Raw genomic sequence first — 24,925 nt, 5'->3', positions numbered from 1 at the left:
TCCCTGGTCCATCGCCAGCGAGTTTGGGAGGAAAGCGGCTACCGATGGTGTTAGTCAGAGCGCGGCTGCGGAGTGCTGCTCAAAGGGCTGGCGTGCTGTAAGAATGATGGGTTGGGCGTTATCTCATTTCCCCTTTCACATAACCCCGGGGACGGGGGAGATCATTAATGAAACCCTGGCGGTGAACAGAGCCAGAACCAGGCTGAAATGCGTAAGTAATTTCTCACAGGAGATTTGTCTTTTTGGTCCTTTTGTACTATTGCACAGGCATAGCCTTCCAGTTTGCATGTTGTTTATCTTCCCCTGGCTGTTGGAGACTGCTGTAACGCTCATTAGGGATGCTTTTTCAGAGCTCATGTAAGAGGCACCAGAAGACGTGCAGAAGAGTGAACACCGTATTTATATTTGAAAACGGTGGCAAAAATAGGCTGCTGGAGAATTAAAGCTCAGTCAGCCTAACTTTGATCCCTAGCAAGGCATGAATGCAACTAACAGTCAATACATAAGCACTTAGTGAGTAGTGCAGCATTAAAAAGGCCATGTGGAATGCTGAGAACAGATCGTTTCAAAGCAGCCAATTTTCCAGCTCTGACAGATGAGCATGCCTCATAAACAGACAGGAGGGAATAAACAAGGTGTATCTGCTGATGCTGTCTCACACAAAATTTCATAAGCAAACAAGAGGAAAAGGCTCTAGAATTAGAGCCATGGTGATTAACTTTGTTGGAGCACAAGCCTTGCAGCTTCTCTTCCTCCATGTGTCCACCCCTCCTCTCTTGCTACTGGTTTGTTGCTGTCCTAGACCATTCACAGAAGTGCTGCTGCTACCTCCTCCCGTTCCTTCGTCATCCCCTTGCAAGACATATTAGTTTGGACTCAGTGCTAAGTTTTACTGCTGTTAGCTTTGTTCAAGAGAAGCACGTAGCAGTTTGGAAATAATAGTCTGGGTGAAATTGCCAGAAGGGAGGTGTGCAGGTGTTTGAAAAGAAGCATTTGGGCAGGAATTCTTGTTTTGATACAGAGCCACCATACGGGACCCCCCCCCAGGACCTTCCTGACAGCACTTTGCAGGAGTTCCCCCTTTCCCACTTGCATTCAATAACTTAGTCAGTGACTTGGATGCTGCAGGAAAGTTGGCTTATGAAGTTGGCGGCTGTTCTTGACTTGGAGGAGCCTTGGAGGGCACAGGAGATGAATTCAAAATGATCTTGGCAGGCCGGAGAGAGGGTCCAGGATGAAGAAGTTGAAATTTCACAAAGAGAAGTGCTAAGAGTTGTACTCATGAAGGAGAATTCAAACAGCCGTGGGCTTGCCCATTTGGAGGATGCATTGAAAAGACTTAGCATGTCTTATGATGTGCTTGCACAGAAAAACAGATCTTATTTTGGAAGTGTTGTGTGTAAAATATAAAGAAGGGTTGACCTAGATTTTTTTGAAGAGACGGTGTATTCATTACTGAAAAAGCCTGAGAGCAGTAGTCATGCCAGAGGAGGGTAACAGAGAGGCCTTGTTAAAGCCAAACTACTTGAAGAAGATTGGAAAGAGTGCAGCAGCCGCGAGCTGGTGCGTGCTGCTTTACTGAAACCTAGGAACAGGGCTACATCCATGGATGGCAAATCTATTTTGGTTGTCAGTTAATGTGTCTGCAGTCTCTGTAAGTGAAACGGGAGGAGTATAATAGCCCTGCCTGGGTCTTTGAATTGCTTTTCTCTCCGAAACAGCATTTCCTCCTTCCGAGTGCTCTTTTGCCAGAAAGGAGATGGGTGCAGCGGGGTAGGTAGGTAAAGTCAGAGGTCCCAAAATGGGACCCACACCCTGACATATCCTTGATGAATGTGTGTCAGTTTGGGATGAGAAGTGCCCGCGGCTGTGCTCTCTGCATGTGAGAGGGTATGCGCGTCTCCCCGCATGTCAGGATGCAAGGAACACGCTGGGCAATATGTAGCCCTCCTGTTTGTCTTCCCCCATCACAGGAACTGCAGAGGAGGAGGCTGCGGAGAACGGCGGGCATGGGGTCTTCCCTTTCTGGCCATGAAGATCCTGGGGTTAGGATCTGGTCAATGCAGCGTTGGACTCTGCAGATGAGATGCTAACACTAACCAGGACCACGGGCAGACTCAAAGTAGACGAACATTAATGCCTTTGGGATTCAAAAAGTAGCCAGCGAGTAGTCTTTATTGTTTTTGGAGCAAATTCCATTGTTTAACTGCTAAAGAAGAGAAATGCTGCTTTCACTTCTTCCAGCAGTATGCGAGCAGAAAGGTCAAGCCTTTCTGCTGTTATTCCTAAGCATGTTAGAGGAGAGGAAGCTTTTGACAGCTCCCAACATCAAATCCTTCCTCCGATCAGCTGCTGCGACTCCAGTCCCACAGCGCGGTAGGTGTGTGGTCTGCTTGTGCCTGGCACTCAAGTCCCTGGGTCTGCTCCTGCCCACTCGGTGAGGAGAATGGGTCTAGCAGTGGGGCTGGTGTTGCCCATCATTTCTTGGCGAGGGACCCTCAGCCAAGCAATGCAGTTCATCCTGGAGCATCACTTCAGGCCAGTCTCAGGTGTAGCAGTAGCACTTTCTCAAAAGCTGTGTTTAAATATTGCAGTGAGTTCAAGAGGAGAGAAGTGACTTTCTGTGCTCTTGTTGGTTGAGAGCAGGAGATTTTTTTTTATTGGTGCCATTTCATAGAATCATAGAATGGTTTGGGTCAGAAGGGACCTTAAAGGTCATCTAGTCCAACCCCCCTGCCATGAGCAACTTGATCAGGTTGCTCAGAGCCCTGTCCAGCCTGACCTGGAATGTTTCCAGGGATGGGGCATCTACCACCTCTCGGGGGAACCTGTGCCAGGGTTTCACCACCATCATCATAAAAATTATCTTCCTTATTTGAATGGCTGCAATTTTGACTTCTTGCCTGAACCTGAGTCAGGCTGGTTCAGAGGTCCAGCTTTGATTTAAGAGAATTTGCTGTTAGCCTTTGGTGACCTGGGGTTAGCTGCTTTGAACGGCAGCTCTGATGACACTGAAAGGAGGGAGTGCAAGGGAAACCCCAGGGGCTTTTTGGGTTGGTTTGTTTGGTTTTGTTTGGTTTTTTATTCCCCTTTCCTTCTTTTGAACAGGCTGTGCTTTTACAGCTTATGGGGATGTGTAGGGAGAGCGGCGGACAGGGCTCGGCCAGGCAGGAGCAGCGGCACGTTTTTGGAGGGGGTATTGTGAAATGGGAGCTTGCTGGAGGGGGATCCTGGCTCTCTGGCTCCTGCCGATGAGAGTGGCGTGGGTCCCGGCTCCCCGGCGTGGGTCCTGGGCATGGCTGGTGGGTCCCTGGCTGCAGGCTGATGCTGTCGGCCGTCGGGCAGGGATCGCTTTGAAGACAGCGGCTGCAAAAGCTGTTGGGAGTGTTTGGTGTGAAGAAGGAAAGAGGGGGGTGAGAAATGGTGGTTCAGGTCTGTGGCCAATCTCCTGCACAGCAGCATGAGTCAAGGGTTTTAATTAACTTTGGAAGCACGCAGTTCATGTGCAGATGAATTCTGAAATGTACAAAAGCCATCTTCTAATTACAAGTGCTTTGGTGATACTAGTGAATTGGGAGAGACGACTGCAAGCCTTGAGAGGGCTGGGATCACAAGATCCTGAAAAGATACTAAATAAATACCGTTTTCACAAAGTTTCACAAAGCAGGATGCCCACGCTGAGGGAACATCTCACTTCTGCTGAAATGGAGAGACGCTGCTTGCATCTTGCTCCCGTGTGCTGGCTATGGCACTCACTGCTCCTTTGCTCTGCAGTATCTGCATTTACCAACCCAGCTCCCCAAACCCAGCTTTCTGCTGGTTTGGCAGGCTGCGTCAGCTGGGAGAAGGCTCTCATGAGAGCAAGAGATGGTCTGAAAGGAGGGTGCTGCTCCTTGCGGCTGGGGAGGAGGTGAGGGGAGGAAGGGGGGGGGGGGGGAAGGACGAGCAGCGGAAGGAGAGAAAAGGAACCAGACTTTGCCCTTGCGGTGGCGGTGAGCTGCTAGATCAGCTCGGTCGCCTCGTGTGTACACCCTCAGCAAACGGGAACAGCTGAGGCATGAGTACATGTTTCCTTCTGCTTATTTTGCTCCGGGAACGGTGATCTCACGGGGTGGCGAGGCAGACAGCTGCAGGGTGTGACTGTCTGGCTGCTCTGCCAGCTCCTGGCAATGCGGGCACCTCAAAAATCTCCTTGCGGAGGGTAACCCAAGCTACCTGAAGCAGGGAGGAAGGATACAGACCTGGCCAGGAGCTGGAGAGCGTTGAGCATCCTGGAGCAGTCCTGGAGATCTGTCTGCACCCATGTGCTGCTATTCTGGTTCACGATGGCCTGCTACAGGAGCAAAGAAAAATACCGTGGGAAATGGGAGTCTGAAGCAACGGTTCCCTCCTGTAGTCAACCTTTGCTTGACAACACTGGTCTAATTTCATGCCTAGACAGGTCCAGCCCCTCTCCTCTACCTTGGGAGCTTCATCATCACTGCAGAGCCACGGCTGCTACTCCCGTCTTCTGCTGGTGCTGGAAGCCCTGTCGCCAGGACCAAGCTAATGGGCTCGGCTGGACCGTGTGGCTTTGTCTAGAGCTGTTCCTGTGGCTCTGTGCTGCATTTCCCCTAACGGCCGGTCCAGGCGACCGCAGACCACAGTGATCTGGCAGTGCTTATCAGCGTGGCCTCTGTGGGGCTGGCCTTGTCCTGCCCTCCTCGGCCGTCATTTTGTTCACAAGTTTTCTTCTAGCACAGCTCTTTTGGAAAATGGGTTGGTGTTACAATAGGGCCAACTACTGCGAAGTGACCAAACTGAAAAACGTAGCTTAGCCAGGCCAAACTGGTTAAGAAATGACTCAAATATTCTTTAAAAAGTGTTAATGGAAGAGTTAATGCTTGTTTTCCTGGTTCCCTTTTAACAGATGCTTATTGGCATTCTCCTTGAAGCCTTGCAACTTTTACAGTCATCATGAATCAACAAACTGTCCTGGCCTCCCTATCAAAGCGGAACTGCTGGCATATGAGCAATATATGCATTGCAATACCATGCCTCTCTTCATTCTGTACGGCAACGGGTTTACTGTGATTTTCTTCGTCCTCGAGAACAAATGGCTCTTACCTTGACATCTGCCACGTTATTTTGAGAGACAAAGCTGTAGTGCCTTCTTTCTCCTAGGTTAGTAACTGTCCAGTGATAAGTTTAATACAGCTTTGTTGCTGGTTTTGTACTTGAAGGGCCTTTGCAGGAAGAGATAAGAAGTTCAAATGAGGAAGCACTATGCAGCAGTATGGGAAACAGCAGCTTGGAAAGATAATGTACATTGTTCATTTGTCCACAGAAAAGGGTTAGCGATAATGTTAAGTGGCCTGACGACAGAAATAGAAGGAGCATGAAGCAGGATGTGGAGAGAGATGGTGGAGAAGGGAGAGCAAAATGAGGCTCTGTTGGTACGGCATAGTATTATTTGGTGCCTATGGTGAAAGCAGGTAAAAAGGATTACTGAGATGCATGTGCATTGTCTGCCAAAAATCTTGTAAGAAGGCAAGGTATTGTGCACCAGACTTGACCAAAATGCACTGAATATTGCAGATAAATATAGTACAGTGCACCAAGTACAGTTTTAAATGTCTGAATAGAGAAGATTTCTGCATTGCCTTTAGGTCAAATGCCAGCACAAATGCCATGTCTGAAAGCAGCACATCGGTTTCTCTGTTAAATGCTGCTGTAGATCTGGGGCTGGCCCTGCTCAGTTGCGCAGCTTGGGAGCATGGAGGACAGCTAGTCATGTTTTCACAGGATTTATTTATTTTTAAGTTATGTCTGTCCGTAAGCAGAAAAATTAATAAATACCCTTCCAAGTGACCAAGAAAAAAAAATCCATTTTCTTGAATTCCTTTATAAACATTACAAGCATACTTCATAACCATTATTGTCAATGAGCAGTAAAATAGTGTTATGAGGGTTAGATATTTGTCATTAAAAATATTAAACCTCTAAAAATTGGCTTGCTCTGTCCAGGCCAATACTTACATGGCAGAAAGCTGCCTTTAAAGGGATTGCATGATATGTGAAAACTGTACCTTTATAATTCTTTCTCTGTAACCAGTAGCAGGCCAAAAGGCACATTACTAAGAGCGTGCAGTGGAAAACGCTGGCGGGTAGATTTGCACTTGTAGGTGTCCTGGAGCTGTACTGCTGTACGAGCAGAGCTGGGGACAAGTTCTGCCTGGAGGCATGTCTTACATGTCCCCTGCAGAAGTCAGGTTGTGGCCTCGTTTCTCCATCCCCATCACTAGCAGTGAGCAAGGTTTTAGGGTTTTAGGCTCTGCTTGATACAGCTCTGATTGTGTAGCAAGTGGCGGGGGAACGTTGTCCATCTTGAGGAGATTGCTGCTTGAACCTGCGAAGGATTGCCAGGGGCCTTTGGAGCGGTGCACAAGGGATTCAGATTGCTTTGGGAGAATGGAGTTTGAGCCTCTGTCCGTGCAAGAGAGACGCAACTCAGCTCTTGTTCGGTCGTCCAGGTCGATCGCCCTGACCTGCTGCTGTAGGAGGTGGTGGGTATTTTCTGTTCCCAGTTAGTCCCTGCCCTGTGCTGAGGTTGCCAGAGATGGCGGAGGTCTTCCAGGAGATGGGGAGTGAAACTGCCTGCCTTCATCTCGGGAAAGAAGAAAATCAGAGGGTATTCCTCCTTTCTCAGCAAGTGGGAAGGTGGGGAGAGAGGGTCAACCCCCTCCCCTTGGCATTGACAGAGGTGCTCGTGGGGGGGTCGGGTGGCCCTGCGCTGCTGTCCACGGCTCACCAGTGACTCCAGGGCTTGCTTTTCCCAGGTAAGGACCTGGGACCCTGTCACGCTCGTCGAGATGTCTGGCGTTGTGCACACAGAGTTGTTGCCTGTTCCTTCTCTCTTTGTCCCCAGAATAAGGCTGTAAAAAGCCCCAAATGAAGGTATACCTCCAGAGGGACTGAAATTGTCAGGAAATTCGTAAGGTGAAAACATCCCAGTGATCCCTCTTGGCTCTGCTCTCTCCAGGTTTTTGTACTTTTGTCATTTAAAAAATACTGATGGTATAACTAAAGCTATACCCCTTCTTGTGTAGTGCAGAATTTGCTTCCTTCTCTCTCCCTGGTGATTTTGGGATAGAGGGTTGGCGTGACACAATTTGTGGAGCCGAACTGTGAACTTTGATGAATTTGTCCTCCTCTTTGATGAATTTGTCCTCCTCTTTGATGAATTTGTCCTCCTCAGTTTTTTACAGGGTGAAAGAAGGAAGTGGTTTGCTAAGTCACTTTTGAAAAAAAAAAAAAAATTATCACAACTACCAGTAATAACCACGAGGAAAACATGCAAAGAGTGACTATTCAATGTAAAGCTATATATGGGAAGGGCTGTTCATTGTGAACCTGCTGCCAGTGAGGCTGCACCCTGCCAGTAAGTGTCCACCCGCTCGCTTGGGCTGAGGGTCTGGCTGTCGCGTCTGCCCCAGGACACATTGTGCTGCTTTCCAAGCTGACAGCCTGGCAACAAATTGTACTGTCTTTTAGTCCTTTGCAGGGAAATTCTTGCAAGCGGGAGCCATGCGTGGGAACGGTGATCAATGGAATTAGGAAGAGGGTGGGTAATAGTTTTGCTTGCTGGGTTTTATTACTACTAAAAATGAGCAGCACCAGTAACAGAGCTTTGAGCGAAGTCCTTTGTCATTCTGGAAATGCATAGAGGTGTCCTGGTATTCCCAGTAGTTTTTTATCCGTTGCTCATCTGGAGTGTTTTTAGGGACACTGTTTTGTCCCCACCCAGATCAGAGGATTTGTGGTCAGTTTGAAGATATCCCATCACTGATGGGGTTTTTTGGGCAATGGGATAATTGGCAATGGCTTAGGAAGAGGACACTGCAACGGAATAATTGAACCTGCAAGTATAATTCCAGTGGAAGGAATAGTTTTGCCAACCTGTTACAGAAATTGTATCGCTTCTGGTACAATTTAAGGGAGTCTTTATGTTCAGAAGTCAGTCACTTTTCCAGTGAAGCAAACCTTTTACCACAGGGCAGCTGTGCTTTTCTGCTTTAAGAATTTTGCTCTAATTAAGACTCTTAAGTGTGTTTTTCATGTGCTTTAAAATATCATGAAAAATCCATATGAGAAAGTGTTTTTATTTTTTGTGCTGAATACAAAAGTAATTTTTGCAGCATTAAGGGGAGCGTGGTGGTGTTTCCATTTTACAGTATTCTGAATTTTTGGGGCGAATTAGTTTTGTTTCCTTTGCACTGTGAATTTCTTTTTCAGTATGGATTTTTCTGCATGGATACGGATTAATAACTTTGAAACCAAAATGTATATACTTAAAAATTAAGATTTTTTTTTTTTAGGTGGCTGAAAATTGTACCTTGCCTGTGTTTCTTAAGTCTTTACATGTATTCAGCTTTATTTTTCTAGACACTTGAGCTACTTTGTATGTTCTGCACTAGAGAGTGCATTAGTTTTTACACAAGAAACCGTCATACTATTAGTCTCTGAGTTTTAAAAGTGACATGGCTGGTTCATTACTAAAGTGATAACCTCTACGGAACTGCTGCTTTCTACCTTTCTTGGAAATGCTAGTCAGACTACAGGTGGCTGTGTGGTATGTTCACAGACGTACAGCCAAGATCCTTCTTCTGGGCTGCTAAAGTGACCATCCCTTGCCATTCAGCTCATCCTTCTTCTTACACCAGCACCGTTCAAGGGCTCCGAGACCCTCTTGGGAACTGAGGGTTGGGTTGTCCTTCTAGAAGCCCAGCACTTGCAGCTGTAAATGAGCATCACCTACTGCTTGGCGGTCACGTTTGGTTGTGTGCCATGAGGTGGTGCTGCCTTCAAGCACCTGCACATTGTCAGGCTCACCGGGACCTCTTCCAGCCTTTGCAAGGGGAAGGTGCCATCTTCTGTCCTTGGTGGTTTCATTTCATTTCAGTGTAAAGAACACTAAAACTTGAGAAGAGGCTTTTCTTTCTCTACTTGTCATGTAGCATTAGTCATTTGAAAATTATTGGTGAGATGGAAATCAAATGGGCCAGGAGAATAATTGCTGGGCAGTCAACAGAGGAAGCAGTTTATAGGCTGCTGTGGTTTTGTTTGCATTTATTTAACCCCGATGAGTGGTGTTTTGGAGAAAAATGAAGACTTCCTAATACTCGCATTCCTTCAGTGAAAGGGCAAAGTCAGCTGGGGCCTGTTTCGAGATTTCCCACTAGCAAAACCAGGTCTCAGTGGCTGCCGATCTGGATCAGCTCAGTCGGCTTTTCGGTAGCTCTGGAAGGGCTCGCTGGCTTCAGGGCACAAACCTGGCCGTCAAAGCAGGCAATTCCCTGCATTATCTGGAGCAGCAGCTTTCAGGGCAGTTTCGTTCATTTGCCACCCATTTTCAGGTTTTGCCCCTTTTTTTTTTTTTTTTTTTTTTTTTTCCTTGGAGTCTTCCTCAGCATTTTGTGGCATCTACTGGGGAACTTTTCATCACCCAGTAAGCCAGCTGTTACCAGGGGCTTTTTAGCCCCATTTCCAAGGGCATTTTATCCCATTACAAAAGAGTAAAGTAAACATTCTGGATATTATCTATCTACAGTAGTAGGGTGCAAGCAGAAGACAACTTGTTTAAAAATAAGACTTTTCAGTCTTCTTTTTCAGACTTAAGGTCTTCATGCATCATTAACAAAGTGCTTAAATGTAGAAAACGTATTTCTGACTGGGGTTGAAAATCTCTTTTGGGAAGGGGCTTTTAATTCCAAGAGAGTAAAAATTATTCTGAAGGGAAGGTCCCGTATCTAGAAATGCAGTTTGGGAGTTGGTTGTGTGCCTTAGCTGTGTTCTTCCACATCTTCTAGGCTATGAAGATTAATCTAAATCCCGAATTTCCTGGCTTTAAACCTTCCCTTCCTCCATCTTTTTGGTGTGTTGGGGTTTTTTTCTCCTTTTTTTTTTTTAAATGTTTATCCCATGGAGTTCAGTAATGAGTATTTGTACCCATATGAGTAATTGTACCCATCTTCAAATTTTCAACTGCTTGCCAGCTTGTTTATCACTCTTTTTTTAAAAAGGCATATTTACAAATGGCGGGACAAAACTGATTCAAGCTGTGCCACATGCTTTCTTCTTTGCACATCTACTCATGCACTGATCATCCATTTGATTAACAGCATGATTAACAGCATAAATTTCTAGTTATAATGCTAACATGGATCTTCAGCTGCTGGTCTGTCACTCCTTTCTGCTCTCCACTTGGCTCCAGTCTGAATTATTAAAGCATGTGTGGGTTAATCCATACCTCCCTCTGTCTGTAGAGAGAAATACTGGCACTGAGAAGGCATGATTTTCCCAGTAGAGGGAGGCATTGTAAAGCTCAGCCAAAGTAGGATTCCAGGTGCTGTAGAAAAATGTGCCTTCTGCCGGTTTTTTTTTTTTGGCTGAATTTTAGGAATTCAGGGGGCAGCGTGTGCAGAGAGCTTGGAGGAAGCAGCCGAAAGACCTCGCTCCACATTCGGGTAGACAGAAGATTTTCCCGTGCTTGCTTTTATATTTTTTTTTTTATTATTGCAATAGAATAGTTGGAGGGAGAGCAGGGACCTGTGCCTTGCCTCACTGAAGCCTCACGGGCGACCTGTGGTGGAGGTGGTGATGCCTTTGGTACCACCAAGGCAAGGAGGAACCCCCCAAGCTCATGGCGGCAGCCCCCCTGACTTCCCTCTGCCCCCTTGAATCCCAAAGGACTTTGGTGGGTTGAGTGCATTGCTGCTCTGAAGGGTGTTGAGCACACCGTCATGGATTTTTTTTTTTACTTTACATTGTATGGCAGGGATGTGCATCCATAGAAGAGGTTTTAAAAAACCCAGCAACTACCGTTAAAATTGCAGCAAACGCGCTTGGTCAGCTGGAGCGTGGACATAAATCCATAGCGCTGCTTTGCAGTGTCCACTTAGTTCAAGTGCCTCAGTACTTAGCCTAATCCACAGATTAAATATGCATGTTTCAGGACTGATTGATCGCTAAGTGGAACAGGGAAAGAAACATCAAAACAGATGTTGGAGTCACATTAGACAAGGAAGGAAACGTGTAATTAGTTAATTATTTAACTCCTTGAATCAACAGTTTAGGCTCCTGTGAAGCTTTGATTTAATTATTTTTTTCCCCAAGGCTTGCATCCTTAGATTTGTGGCACGATTTCTCTTCGCTCATTTCCTTTTATCTCCGCCTGCCCTAGCAGGGACCCAAGGTGCGGTGAGCTATTCCTTGACACCCAAACCCATCTGTGGGGACCCGCCTCAGCAGCCTAATTCAGAGAGGTGTAAAGCTTCATTTGCCGTCGGCACATCACTTGGGTGCTTCGGGGCTTCTTGTAAAATTGCCGGAAGGGTTATTGCCACCTTCCTTTGCTTGCTCCAGCGAGTCCCGTGCGTTCCCGCTGACGTACAAGGCTTTTCCTTAGCTTTAAACAGTTTTTTTCTTCCAGACCTTGAGAGAAATAGTAGAAGGCCAGCGCTCTTGGACACATTCCTCTGGAGACTTATCCCAGTGATAAGCTGGGTGAGCAATGGGGGATGGAGAACAACTGTTCTTATAATGCTCTTGTGATTTTTTTTTTTTTTGACTGCTTATGCTGCCCTGAAAACAGCTTTTTCTATTGCTTTGAAAATCTTCAACTATATTTAATTGAAATTTGGTGGTTGTTCAAGGTTTAAAAAAAAACCAACAAAACAAGAATGTGTCACTGGAGTGGAATAAAGATCAATCACTTTGATAAAGGCTTCTCTGTGTGGAATGAGAGAGCTAGAATTTGTCTTTTCTGGTTTTTATAGTTAACGTGCATTCTCTATAAATACAGACTCATGAAGAAATGTACTGAATTTGAAGTCCTTGGTGTTTTTCGTTATTCTTAAATTCAGTGACATGGTTTCCAGCATCATGGGTTACTATTCATATCCCTTTGAGCACAGTGAAAAATAACCGGACATAACCTGTCTGTCTGAAAAGTTTTTTAAATTGCAAAGTTCTGCTGTATACCTACAGTCACCAGAACAACAGTACTTTAACACAAATTTAAGAGAGAGCACATCAGGCCTGGTATATCGAGATAAATGTTTTGTAGAACTGCAGTGAAAACTTAAGCATGAGCCTTCTCCCACGTGACAAAAAGTTATTTATTGCTTGGGATGAATGAAGGACTGCATAGTTTCTGTCTAGGTTCTACCTTTTGCTGCTTAGACATAGGTGAATATTTTCCTCTAATAAAATACTGATAATACCGTGCTTATCCATCAGACTGCAGTAGCAATGTTAGCTTTCTCTGGGGGTGGAAGGAAGGTCAGTTGCATGAGTGAAGAGGCACGCACTGGAAAATGAAGAGTGAACCTTCCAAGTAAAGGACATAAAAGAAGGCTACGTGTTACCAGTAATAAGAAAAGCCATGGTAACTTGGCTGGTTCTCAAAAATCCTGACGGAATGTGAAAGGTCCAAGTGGCCCCGTCCCACGCGAGAAGAATGTAATCTCTCAAAAAAGGAATTATAAACAGCAGATAGGGGCTGGAAGGTAAAAAGGGGTGTGGGGAGCAGGAGGCACTCACTGGGGAAGTTCTTCTTCCTGCAGAGTGAGGTCCATCCGAGTTGCTTTCTGGCAATCTTTAGGTGAGTTAGTGGTGAAATATCATTTGCATTCTCCAACATCTCTCCAAAAAACGCCCTTACAACATGTATTTGATACTCAGAACTTAAGGTTTGGCTGGTTTGAGTAATTTCAGATTTGAAACCCTGTCTATCATGAGCATTGGTGGAGGATCCCACAGGGCAGAAAAGGAGTCCGGTTTGGATTTCTCCTTGTAGAAAGCCTTTAGGTTGTTCTCAGTCCTCTAAGAAAGTCTTTTTTACATCAGCTTAGACCCCTGTTGGAGTTTGCTGAAGAAGCCTGTGAAATAGTGATGCTGTGGAGCTGATTCCCAGGTCTATTTAAAAAAATTAACCATCTTGCCCTCCTGTAGATTGAGGTGGATTTGATCTCTGTGACAAACAACTCATTTTTGTGTCTGGACTTCTTGTATTCCTTCAATTTACATGCTCTGTCTGGTGGCGTTGATTTTAAATTTTAATAATACCGGTTTGGTGCAGCTCTGGTTTCCAAGTATATTTTAGTAAAAGCCGTTGTCCCACAGGCTCTCCAAGCACAGCAGCTGTTCATGCAGATAAACGTGAACTTTAATGCTGTGTACTTCACACCAACGCAACTTGCAGCAGAGTGGGTGAAGAGTTGTCCTTTAATTTTTGATAGACTTGTGTCATGATTAACACAAAAGTATTCAGTATACGCTGAAGAGACTGCTACTGTAGTGAGTAAAAATTTATGAACAACTTTGTAGGTAATAGTTCAATTTCATTAGTTTACAAAGAGCTTTTTCGCCGCAAAAAAATCTATTCTGTCTTCACTTTTTATATTATTATTATGATCTAAAATTGATTGTTTGGACAAAGATAAATCATTGGTACACTGATATTTAAAGCACAGTAAAAATTGTTGGTAATGTATAAAAGCTGCTGTGCCATGAGCATCTGTCATCTGCCGTCCTTAACTTTTCATTGAATCGCTGATTGACTGACTGCAGGGAACTGGCATTTAATTACGTTTAACCTTATCCTACTGCAGATTGAGAAACAATTTTAAATACTTCATCTGAAACTGGAATGCAGCGTGTTTAGGCAAATATCGTGACCATTCTCTCTTTTATTTTCTGAGGACAAGAGCTCAGATGTCTTGTTGATGTTTCAGTGTGTGCAGCCTTCTAACATCATATAAATCCCTTTGAATATCTCCAACCATTATCTATTTGGCATGTTATGTGATTCCTTTCCAAAAGAATTTCTGTTATTTTTCCACTGTGTGATGTTTTATATTATATTTTGATGACATTCCAGACTGAAGTACATTGATAGTATTATATAAAATTACTGTGCTTGTGTTCAGTCTGGTGATCCTGACAAAATTGGTGTCGTGATGTACCCAGTATTACATATGTTACGCTTTTCTCTGTGACAAGAATTCAAAAATACTCTTATATGTATACTGCTACAAAATAAACACTTTAATAATGAACTATGAAATTCATACTACATGGAACTTGTTTCCTATCCTTGTCAAAACAGTCCTTGAATTCTTAGATTTCTTGGCTTTCATTAAATGCAAATTCATTTAAAAACCACACCCTCCCCAACTCTCAACATAGAAGTAAAAACTCTGAATTAAGTTTTTGTTCATGTGTGCCAAGGATAACATCAAAGAAATTGTAAAAATTTTTCAAGAAGTGATAAGCTTTTCTGAAGCCTCCTTTTAAGTTGAAGCAAAGAGTTTTATTACTAAAAAATTAGTGAGATGAGACTCAGAGCTTGCAAATCCCTGCTAGTCACCTTCCTGTCTTACAGGAAACCTTAAGCACTTTCATTCCTATTTTACAATTACACAGGACACTCCATCACTACCAAATATGACAAATAGTTACGGCGGTTATGTTTTGATAGCTGAGAGTAAGAAGAAAAATACATTGCGGTTTTCTTCTGCTTTTCAAGATGCGTGGAAAAGAGCGATTTCTGACAAGCGCAGGGCTATTGTGTTTCCAAAAGAGTATTTTAACGCTGGTTACTGAAGTTGCCTCACTGCATTAATCTCCCTATCGGAGTTTGCTCACGTGCCTGAGTAACTCTGACTTTCCGTAGCGCTGATGACTTTCTTTTTGTCCTAAATTATAGCAGCAAAGAGTTAACAGCTCATGGCAGCCCTGGAGATTTTCAGCTCCTCGCAGGAGGTGCTGGGCGAGCGTCAGGCTTTGCACCGCACGGCAGGGTCGATCCGTCGGGGCAGCGGGAGTTCGAAGTGAAGCTGGAGGGCAGGCGGTGAGTTTGCGGCAGACATCCCTGAGGTGCGATCCGGCGATAAAGGAAACGTGGTGCCCTTCGGGAGGGTGTGTACCTATGAGAAACAGGAAACCCAGCAGCGGCAGCCGCCTGCCTGCCCTGCCTGCCCTGCCTGCGGAGGTTGGTCGCTCCAGCGGGCGCAGGTGTGCCGACACGCCGACGAACCTCTTCTCTCCAGGCATCTTGGCTGGCGCGTTCCTCGGCAGCAACATCTGGAAGAGGCTGGAAGAGAAAAGGGGGGGGACGACCCAACTCAAAAGGCAAAACACGCACGCGAGTGCACACCCCCCCCCCCCTTTAAAAAAAAAAAAAAATTCCAACCCTCCAGGTAGAGAAATATGACGGCCTTGCAGCTGAAAGAGTTGTCACATTCAGGTCTGTACAGGAGGAGACGGGATCGCCCGGATAGCATGGGACTGCCCGGGTCACACGAAGAGAAGTTGAGGTGAGTGTGAATTGACGGGCACCGCCGAGCCCTTCTCAGCAGCCTGCTCGCTTCGTTCGGCGGTTTTAGGAAACGAAATGCAAACACAGCTCGGGAAAGTCACTGCAAAACACATGCGTCGAGAAGCAGTCCCCAAAGCGCTACAGCAAAAAAACTCGGAAGGAGGGATCACAGGAGCCGTATGGTGACCTTGTGGGTTTTGGCGATGGTGTGACTCCCTTCCCTGGCTCTGGGAAGGGCAAATATTAGCTGGTGGGTGCTTCTGGATCCTTTCTGACAGCCAGCACTTGCAAGTAGATAACTTTCCGCAGCCCGACAACTTTGCTCACGCTGGTTTGAAGTCAGTTTTGGGTCACCCGGGCGCTGGGGGTTGTGCTGCTTGTCGGGGGTCTTGGCGCAGCCCCTCCGAGGGGCTGGGGGTCCTGGGCTCTGGCTTTCTTCATGGGGGGTTCTTTGTTGTGGAAAGGACTTCAGACAAAAGAATGCAGCAGGACCACTTAGCCTGACCTTAGCCAGGAAGGGTGACCAAAAATTGGAAAGCCATTTAATGTCCAGGGTTATCTTCCTGATGCTATGTGCCTTTTGAAAGAGTAACAGAGAATTTTCAAAAAGCCTCTGTTTGGAGCAGGGAGATTAGAGGATTGTTTGTAACCTGAGTAAGTGCAGACACCAAAAAAAAAGTAAAAATGCAAAGTTTTTTTTCTAAGTGTGCTCGGTGTGAAAGCAATCTGTTCCCACTTCAGGCTCCTCAGAAAAGGATCCTTGTGTAAACGCTAACAAAAGCCTCGGTGGAGAGGAAGCACTTCCTATCTCCTAATGCCTGTTCTCTGGTTGTATTTTTAGATTATTTTTCGTTGTTGGTGGTTGTGCATCGGATTGGAGTGCTGTGTAATTTAGAGGGATTTTGTTACTGTGTGTTCATTACCTGAGTTAGCAATTTCAGAAGGATGAGTATTCAGATTTGGGGGATTTACCCTTTTGTTATAACTAAGCACCTTAATTAAAAATTATTGTGGCAAAATGTATCATCATAATGAGATTATTTGCCATGAGATATCAGAAATAGCTCATCAGTTCTAGGAATGTGTTAACATGCGGGTCTGATATGTGTGCTTGGTATCTATTTATAGTATTCATTCTGAATTGATTTCCTAGGTGGATTTCTAATAGTATTAGCAATATATTTATATGACTATAGATGGAAGAATAAGCAATTAGTAGAGTAAGAGATGTGCAGAGATTCTGGACTTTTTTATGTTTAGTTTCTTTTATACAAAACTAGCAATGAGGAAGAATAGATCTTTTGAGGGAAAAGAAAGCTGCTTTTTAAAGCATATACATAAAAATGAGTGCTAGCTCTCTATGGTTGTGTTGCTGTTTCTCTTATTTATATGCACATCCAAGATAGGAATGAGACCCTTTGGGGCTGGGTGGGGGGAAGGGGTTGTCTGTACCAGTGTAAGTCCAGGTGTTTTGATCCTTTCCTGAGCCTCTTGCGGTTAAAGATGAGAAATATGTGAAACAGGGATTGGTCTTGAGAAATAAAATCCAAGTTGGAGGAAATAGCAGATCAGGGGACTTATGAATCAGCTCAGGGCAGGGTCTAGGAGATACGAGAAGGTGAACAGAGCATGGCCAGATGATGCTCCTAGAGCAGGGGAACAACTCGTACCTAAAAACAGAGCTTCTCTTGTATTTGCTAACAGCTTAAGCTGGTTCTTATTCAAACTAAACCTTGCTCCTTCCTTACCCATTTTGGTGGTATTTCAGTGTGTTGCCAGGCAGCCTTATTTGTCATTTTTACTGCATTCTCCGTGACAAAAGGCTATGGCATTGTAAATACAAAATAATGGCATAACAACAGGGCAAAGAGCAATCAGGAACAAAGAGGAAAAATGTTCTTTAGTTTTCTAAAACTGGAAACTTCTAGCTTTTTTCATGTGCTCTACCCAGCGACACTTAGATGCCTGTCCTTAGCAAATACTTTCAGAGTATCTGGAGTCCACAAGAAAGACAGGGTTTCTTTCATGTCTGCTAAATATAGCTTGCCATCCTCCATGGCTTTGCAATGCCCTCCTGTAGTTTCTCTCTCCAGTTCTTTGTTCTAGTGCCTTTGTATTTCGTTTTACATACATATTAATCCACATGTGTTAAATAATATCAACCCTCGAGGAACAGTTCACTGAAAGCTGCTCTCTTGGTTCAAGTACCGTATTTTTCTAATCCTGGGCCAAAATGTACTCGAGATGCCAATGTCCTCAGGATACTCTGTCAGAATTTCTGTATTTAAAAAAAGAAAATCACCCTTTGTTAAAGTCATGCATGCTAGCTATCTGCCTGTTCTCATTTTACAGCCTTTTACACCTTACCCCAGTATTAGACTTCTCTCTCCTGCCCTTGTTGAGGTCTCTGTCTCCTTTGGGAGCGGTTTCCTGGGATCCAGGCTGGGGTGGTCCTCTGGTAAGGCACAAACCAGCAGCAAGTAACCCGACGGACAGCCGTGCGTGCCCCTTCGCCTTGCCTGCGGGGTGTCTTGGGCTGCCTCCTCTCTGCTGCTGCAATCACCGCTGTAATTGCGGCTCCTGGGTCCGGCCATTGCAGCAGGAGCTGGATGCTGCTCGGTAGGACGGAGACTTAATGCACCCACGAACTGCAGCCGAGACCTCTCCGAGTGTTGGCAGTGTCAGCGCTGCAAAGCAGCTCGGGGGGGCTTGGTGCCAAAATTCTGCCTTTGCTCTTTCCTGGGAACATCAGTGTCATTTGTACTTAAAAAACCTGAGATTACTAATAATTAGGGCACTGTGAAGCAACGTACTGGAACTCCTGAATGTGTACAGAGCGTATGTTTATCATATAACGTAGCACATACATTTTATTTTCCAAGAACCAAAATTGCTTGAAACAATTCTCTTTACAGTATAAAAATGATTTCCTATGTTGACATAGCTTCACGATAGGTCGTGTGCCATGGGACTCTGAGCTCCGCAACAGGAAGGCGAGCTTTAGCTTCTGCATCTGTGTCCACTGATGTCACTTCACCCAGAGGTTTGACCCCCATCATTGTCTTCCAGATCTGCTATTCAGTTTATGATGAGTCAGTCTCTACGCTCATTTCCCTCAGTTTTTTGCAGGAAAGACCATAGGAATATATTTTGGCTCTTAGCATTAAGTGTCATAGCTTGTCAGATTTCTGTTTACAGTAGAAGCTCCTAAATGAATGTTTGAATTTAACAGAGTCTCTCCAAACACCTCTTGCTCTAGCAAGTAGGTGCCAGGTTGTCTTGACGGGAACTCATCTCACGCAGCTGTGGCTACCTGCTTTGCTTCGCAAGCAGCAAAGCTTACTTTAGTGCACGGTTTTGCTCATTTTGCCCACCAAATTGCTGTGATTCCTCGTCCTGCTGCAGACGGAGCTCAACGCCTTGCATTGCACCCACTGCCCAGCTGCAGTTTACAGGCTGGGGCTCGGTGCTAGTTCAAAATCTGCCCCAGCTCCCTCAGTGTTGCTGGTGGTACGGTGCGATGGTTGAGCGGTCCTGCCGGCAGCGGTGAGGACCTGAGGGGGCTGGGAAGGACCGCCGGAGCCCATCCAGTTGAGGAGAGTGAGGGCATTTCAAGGGAAAGCCGTAAATAGCAAGCCCTAAACTCAACTGAGATCGGGACCGGGGTGGGAGGGTAGGACTCATCCCTCTCCTTTAGAAACCTGTCCTAGGATGGAATGAGTTTCTCTCCCAGGGAGCCTCTCTTGTCCCCTCCGTCCCAGCTCCTCCTGGCATAACCCATGCCCAGGTTGTCCCATCACCTGCAGTGAGGTGGAAGGAATGCCAGCCCGTGTCCTGACAACACAGCACATTGATGGGGGTGGGAAATTCGGCTTCTCTTTCCACCTCTCCCACTCCATGTATCGCTTAACAAACCCCATAACCGCTCTGGAAGCCTTTTAATGTGCTGCTGTAGATGTTACAGGTGCATTACTGACTTTATAGGGAGCCTGCCTGCCCCACATAAAAGGTGGTCTGGATAGCTCATCCTTTTCTTGAGCTTGCACAGTACAAAAATGTGCTCGGTTTAGACCTCCGCTGGGGCAGGGATGCTGAACGCAGTCCTCCCTTCCCCTGCTTGAGCTGGGCTCACCGGTGCATAGACCTTAAATACGCAGGATGCTCCCCAGCTGCCGAGCTCAAAGCACAGGCAGCTGCCTGGCACCTTCATCTCTCCCCTGTCTGCAGCAGATGCAAAAGTCATTGAACTAAATGCAACCTGAGAAATCTGCTTTTCAGAATGGAGGGGAAGACTTGTTCTTTTTCGGCTATACTGATTTGGTGGGAAAAAAATGACATCTCTGATAAATCTTGTCTTGCCTTGTCTTTAGAAATGGCATGTAAAAACTCTGTATGCTGAGCTATCTTTCTTGCTTTCCTCAGCAAACAGGATGCAAAGGAAATTGTACGCATACATTTATGATTAATCATTAGGAGTCACTTAACAGTAGCGGCATGCTTGCTATTTTTGCTCTTTCCCCCTCTGATCCTGTGGCCTTTGTAAAAATAGAATGATTCCTCTAAAAAATTTGATACTATTAATTTCCAAAGCTCAATACAAGCTACTGGGAAAAGCAGGGGCAATTATATATTTTTTTTTTTTTTTTGACAGTTACACTTAAAGTGAATTTGATGATTGTTGTCCATAGCTCTCTTTTCTAAGTTCATATAGGTTCAAATGCAATTAAAAATGCAAACAACTTTTGAAGAGGATAGTCTCAAGTTTTTACCAAACAGTACATTTCAGCATTTACAACAAATAATCATCGGCAAGCTTCAGTCGGTGGCTGTCAGTTACTGGGGTAGTTCACTGCTCTGTTCTCTCGTGCAGAAAGCACCGTGGATGTTTTCCACAATAACAGCTTTAAAGTATCTGCCTTCCCTTTGCTCTCTGCTGCTGAAGCTGATGGGTACATCTACGTGAGTAGGTGCAGGCAATCTTCTGCTGGGTCCGTTCAGGCTCCCGCCTGCCTCTGCACACTGACTCCAGACTGGAAGGCATGTGGATGTGCCCCAAAATTTCATGCGCAAAGACTCCCTCGCAGATGAAATAGGAGACATAAGCACATTCTTACGTCCCACTGAGCCTTAGGGGGATAGGCTCTGCACGGCAAAGCTCGTAGGTGAGTGTAAAAAGAAACAAATGAATAAAATCCCCCAAACATCAGCAATGCGGTAGGGCTGAGTGCCTCCCTCTCTTTATGAGATACAGCATTTGGGAGCTGTGCGAGGTCACAGATCTCCTCAGCCCCATGCGTAGCAGCCAGCCAAGGTGTGCAGCTGTTTCCAGCTGCATGTCCCCCCTGAAGACCTCCTGCTCGTCCTAGGAGGGAGAGAAGAAGATGCTGGTTGGGGACTGTCTGGGGAACCAGGGATGCTGTTGAATTTTCAGACGCCTTAGGGTACTGAGGGCAGGGGAAGGCAGAAAGAAAAGATCTGTCTGCACCTGGAAGCATTCTTAAAGTTGATTTCCACTGGTGACGTTTCTTAACGGCATCACAAATGTTAATATATAGCCACTTTCTGTAAGTAGATGTTTCACTTGCTCACAGTGCCAGTGTCAGCAGGTAAAGCAGTAATTAGTCAATACATTGGTAAAAAGAGACTAATTTATTAAACCAGGAAGAGCTTGAAAATAAATGTTAAGCCACAAAAAAATTACGCTGCTTCTTTTGTTGTGGTTAGAAACTGTTGGAATAGTAGAGCGTTGGGACCTAGAAATACTCATTTGAATCAGATGCTTGGGAACTCTTGATTAAAAAATAATTTGGCTCATCTGCTAGCTGCTCTAATTGAAGAGAGGATTTGCCCATGTAAATGTAACACTGAATTATTATTCTTAATTCTAGTAACTTCCAGCCAGCAAAAATATGCTTCATAGTTATATTTTAACATTGCGATACTTAGAATTTGCGTTGAGCCTTAGTGTGAGGTATCCAAATGACTAGAGGCTTTACTTCTCATTTGTGCTGTACTTTTCATTGCTCTAGGGGTTAAAATAACTCATGAGGAACACACCCGTTTTTTTTCTTGCCTTCTCTCTCACCCTTTCTCTCCTGCATTGCATAACAACTCCAAGTGATTTTCTTTGACTTGCTCACCCTGACTGTCACGTCCCCTGACTCCAAATGACCGGAGGTAGCTGCTTGTGTAACAGAAACCCCAGCAATTACTGCTGTTCCTCTTACGCTTGCCTCATTGTAATAATCTGTGATTTCAGTAAATTGTTAAAGTGCAGTAATTATAGCAATTAGGATTTTCATTGCTCTTTCTTACAGGATTAGCTGGCTAAAGATAAGTCATAGGTTTCTTTTTTTTGCTTTGCTTTCATGTGTTTTGATAACACCTAATCAGAGGTGTTCTCTACAGAAAATGTACTGTGATTGCTCATTATTCTTCATTATAATTAAGCTCTCCTTTGAACGCAGTCTGTCACACTGAAGTGAATTTACACACAGAAGTATTCTGCAGAGGAGAGAAAAACTAAATTATGTCAATGTCACCACTTAATAAAAATTACCAACTTGCAGGCATTGGGGAGAACAAGCTTAAAGGCTGTAAGTTTGGGTTCCCTTTCTGTTTGTTTTCCTGTGGTCTCTGAGCTGTTGGAGGAAATGCAAAGCTAACAGACACCGTGTCCTCGAGAGGACCGTGAGCCTTTTTTACATGATGCTCTCCAGACATGGGAACAGCTCCAGCTTGCCGAGTGTGTTGCCTCTGACAGTGGCCAAAAGCTGATGCCTGTGGAGGGAGGTAGAAGGAAAGAGTGGGCCTTTTATGGGATTTCCCTCGGTAGTAATCCCAGCTTGCTGCCAGCTGTGGCTTGGGGACTTCCTGCAGAGTTTGTGACATTTGTTGTTTTTCCCTTCGGTTAACTCCTCTGGTCTCGCCTCGCACCCAGGAATCTCAGGACATTTCCCAAACATGAGTGATGCTCTGAGTTTTCCTGTGTATTATCTGATGCTGTAGTGCACGTGGTTGCATGTTCATTTTTTCTTTGCTTGATTTGTCATAGCAGCTTTTGGCATTGTTCAGTTTGCATCTTTGTAGAAACTTCTGATTTTAGGTAGTTCCTGGTAGCATTTTGAAATAATGGTTTAATATACAGCGCTCTGTGAGCAGTGGTTTTGGATGATACTGCTCAGCTTTGCCAGCAGATTGTGATGTGTCTTTATATATCAAGGAGATGAAGTTCGTGATTTTTTGGAGCCTTTCGTCCAACAAGAGAAATTTGGTTTATGACTTTTGTGACATATTTCCCTGTAGCTTTTCTGCTTTTTCTATCTGGTCTAATGGCCATGATAGAGGTAGAAGAAAATTAATTAAAAGCTATTAGCTATTAGCCTCAAAGGAAATAACATATTGGCAGACACAGCGAGCAATACCTGGCAGCATTTCTCAGCTGTGCCTTTTTCAATGAAAGATTCAAAAGATTCAGGCAGTTCCAGCAAGGAATGGATGGACAAAGGTGAAGCGGATGTGAAATGGCGTTTGTCTTTTCCAGCACATTAAATCCATGCATGCCACGCTCTTCATAGATCATAAAGTTCTTGATGCCGAGTTGAGTCTACCTTTTGAACTCTGTTTCTGTGCAGCTATTGGAAAAATGTTACCCACTCGGGGTCATGACTCAAAACTGCCCTGGCTGGTCCCTTTCTTGTTCCGGTATGGAAAGTTTGCATTGAAAGCTGTTTCTCTTGCTTGATGTTTGGCTTTTCAGTTATTGTTTTGCATGTTTCTCCTTACTGACTCCAGAAACTGAAGCATACACTGTATTTCTGATATATTAAAAAAACTGCTTCTTATATTTTTTAATTTTTTTTTTAAGGGACACGGTAGCAGTGCAGCTTCAGAATAGGATAGCTCCATGAGTTACCAGGTTACAGGTCATGAGTTTTGCCCAAAGTGTACAAGTAATAGCTTAGTTTTAAACTACATTCCTTTCTAAAGCTAATCCTTACATTATACCTACCCACTTCTCCATGGTACATAGCAAAGGGGAAGGAGGTTTGGCAGGGCTGGAACCCTTCTGATTCAAAGCACAAAACCCTGTCGTTTTCTCTTTTCCCTTCACTTCTGTTCTGCCAAGCAAATAACCTGTGCCGCTCCTCCAGATAATCCCAGCAATACGCTGTTGCAAGGGTTAACTTCTATGTCTTCCTTCACAAGTCTTGTAATACATATTATAACCATTCACTCCTACTTTACTCATTCAGGGTTAGTCAGTTGTTGGGGTGGAAACCATTACTTTCAAAAAACCTTGCAATAGTTACCAAAGCCTTCAGTTTGGAGCATGCGTGGAAGTCTTGCTTTGCACTAACTGCTATTGAAAATTCATTTCGGCATACTTGACAGGTCTGCTACTAGTATTGGAGAGCTAATAAATATAAAGTACAAGATTAAGACCTTCAGTTTGTATTACCCAAAATGTTAAGGCTGTCATAATGAAGTATGAAAGCAATGCTATTTTGTATTAGCTTTATTTGTCTATACATTACTCATGCTTGACTCTTAGGAGCATAAATCACTTCTGGTTATTCTCTTTCAGCTGTTGAATATTAGGGCCATTATTTAATTCTGCAGTGTTAACTGCAGATGGCTCAGCTGTCTGCCATCCTCTGCTGGTTTTAAAGCTTGGTGATGCTGCAGTGAATGTGGGAAGAGAAAAATGTGAAACCGAAACCTAGAACGACTAATAATTACTATTTACTATGTGTGTGAGAGAAGAGCAACAGCTGAGGAGATGTTTTCTTTACCACATTCTGTTTCTGCCCAAAACAAATCAATTCAGGCTATGAAAAACTTTGCACTTCCTCATCTAGAATAGAAAAACAAACTTAGTGAAGGTGAAAAATGGTTCGAGAGGTTATGTTGCTGGAGGTGTAGATCAATAGTAATATTTGAGGGGAGACGTGTGTGGGAGTGACGTGCCGGTTAGTAAAGCTGAAGGTCAGTCCTCAGCACGGTGACTCCAGTGGAGACGTCACTGTAATAAGGATGTCACTGGGAGCTGGGAAGCCTGGTGATACAGTTATCTCTGCCCTACAAGGAACTGCGTGAACGTACTGGAAGCCTCTCCTGGTAGCTGGGGTGTTATGTTGAACCATGGTATTAATTATAGTTCCTGGATGAACTGCTCGGGTCACGGTGTTCAGCTTGTGAAAACATCGGTTCCAGCAGGCGCGGGCAGATGGCTAAGGCAGAAGCAAAGGCTGGTGTTTGCCTTTAGACTAAGGATTCGGTGACGGATTTTTGGTGGATTTCAGCGACACATGACATGAACTGAATATTAGTGCTAGGAAACCGTTCCTCTGAAGAGAAATATGGTAGTGCAGCATTTTAGAATCACAGAATCATTTAGGTTGGAAAAGACCCTTAAGATCATTGAGTCCAATCATTAACCTAGCACTGCCAAGTCCACCACTAAACCATGTCCCTAAGCACCACATCTACACGTCTTTTAAATACCTCCAGAGATGGTGACTCCACCACTTCCCTGGGCAGCCTGTGCCAATGCTTGATAAC

The 24,925-nt window shown here is 44.7% G+C and overlaps 1 protein-coding gene across 1 annotated transcript in view; it reads left to right on the top strand.

Annotated features, from left to right (window-relative positions):
- The first annotated feature begins 15,242 nt into the window (after positions 1–15,242).
- LIMS1 (LIM and senescent cell antigen-like domains 1) overlaps positions 15,243–24,925 on the top strand; it is a 34,579-nt gene continuing 24,896 nt past the window's right edge. Inside the window, exon 1 of the mRNA XM_010575684.1 lies at positions 15,243–15,359. Coding sequence (XP_010573986.1) covers positions 15,253–15,359 — 107 coding nt within the window. The 5' untranslated portion in view covers positions 15,243–15,252. The remainder of the gene's footprint in view (positions 15,360–24,925) is intronic.

Source organism: Haliaeetus leucocephalus, unplaced genomic scaffold (assembly GCF_000737465.1).
Source record: "Haliaeetus leucocephalus isolate CR32 unplaced genomic scaffold, Haliaeetus_leucocephalus-4.0 Scaffold495, whole genome shotgun sequence".
In the NCBI taxonomy this organism is placed as follows: domain Eukaryota; kingdom Metazoa; phylum Chordata; class Aves; order Accipitriformes; family Accipitridae; genus Haliaeetus; species Haliaeetus leucocephalus.
Note: the sequence above shows the minus strand (reverse complement) of the source record. Positions and strands in the feature narration are given on the sequence as shown.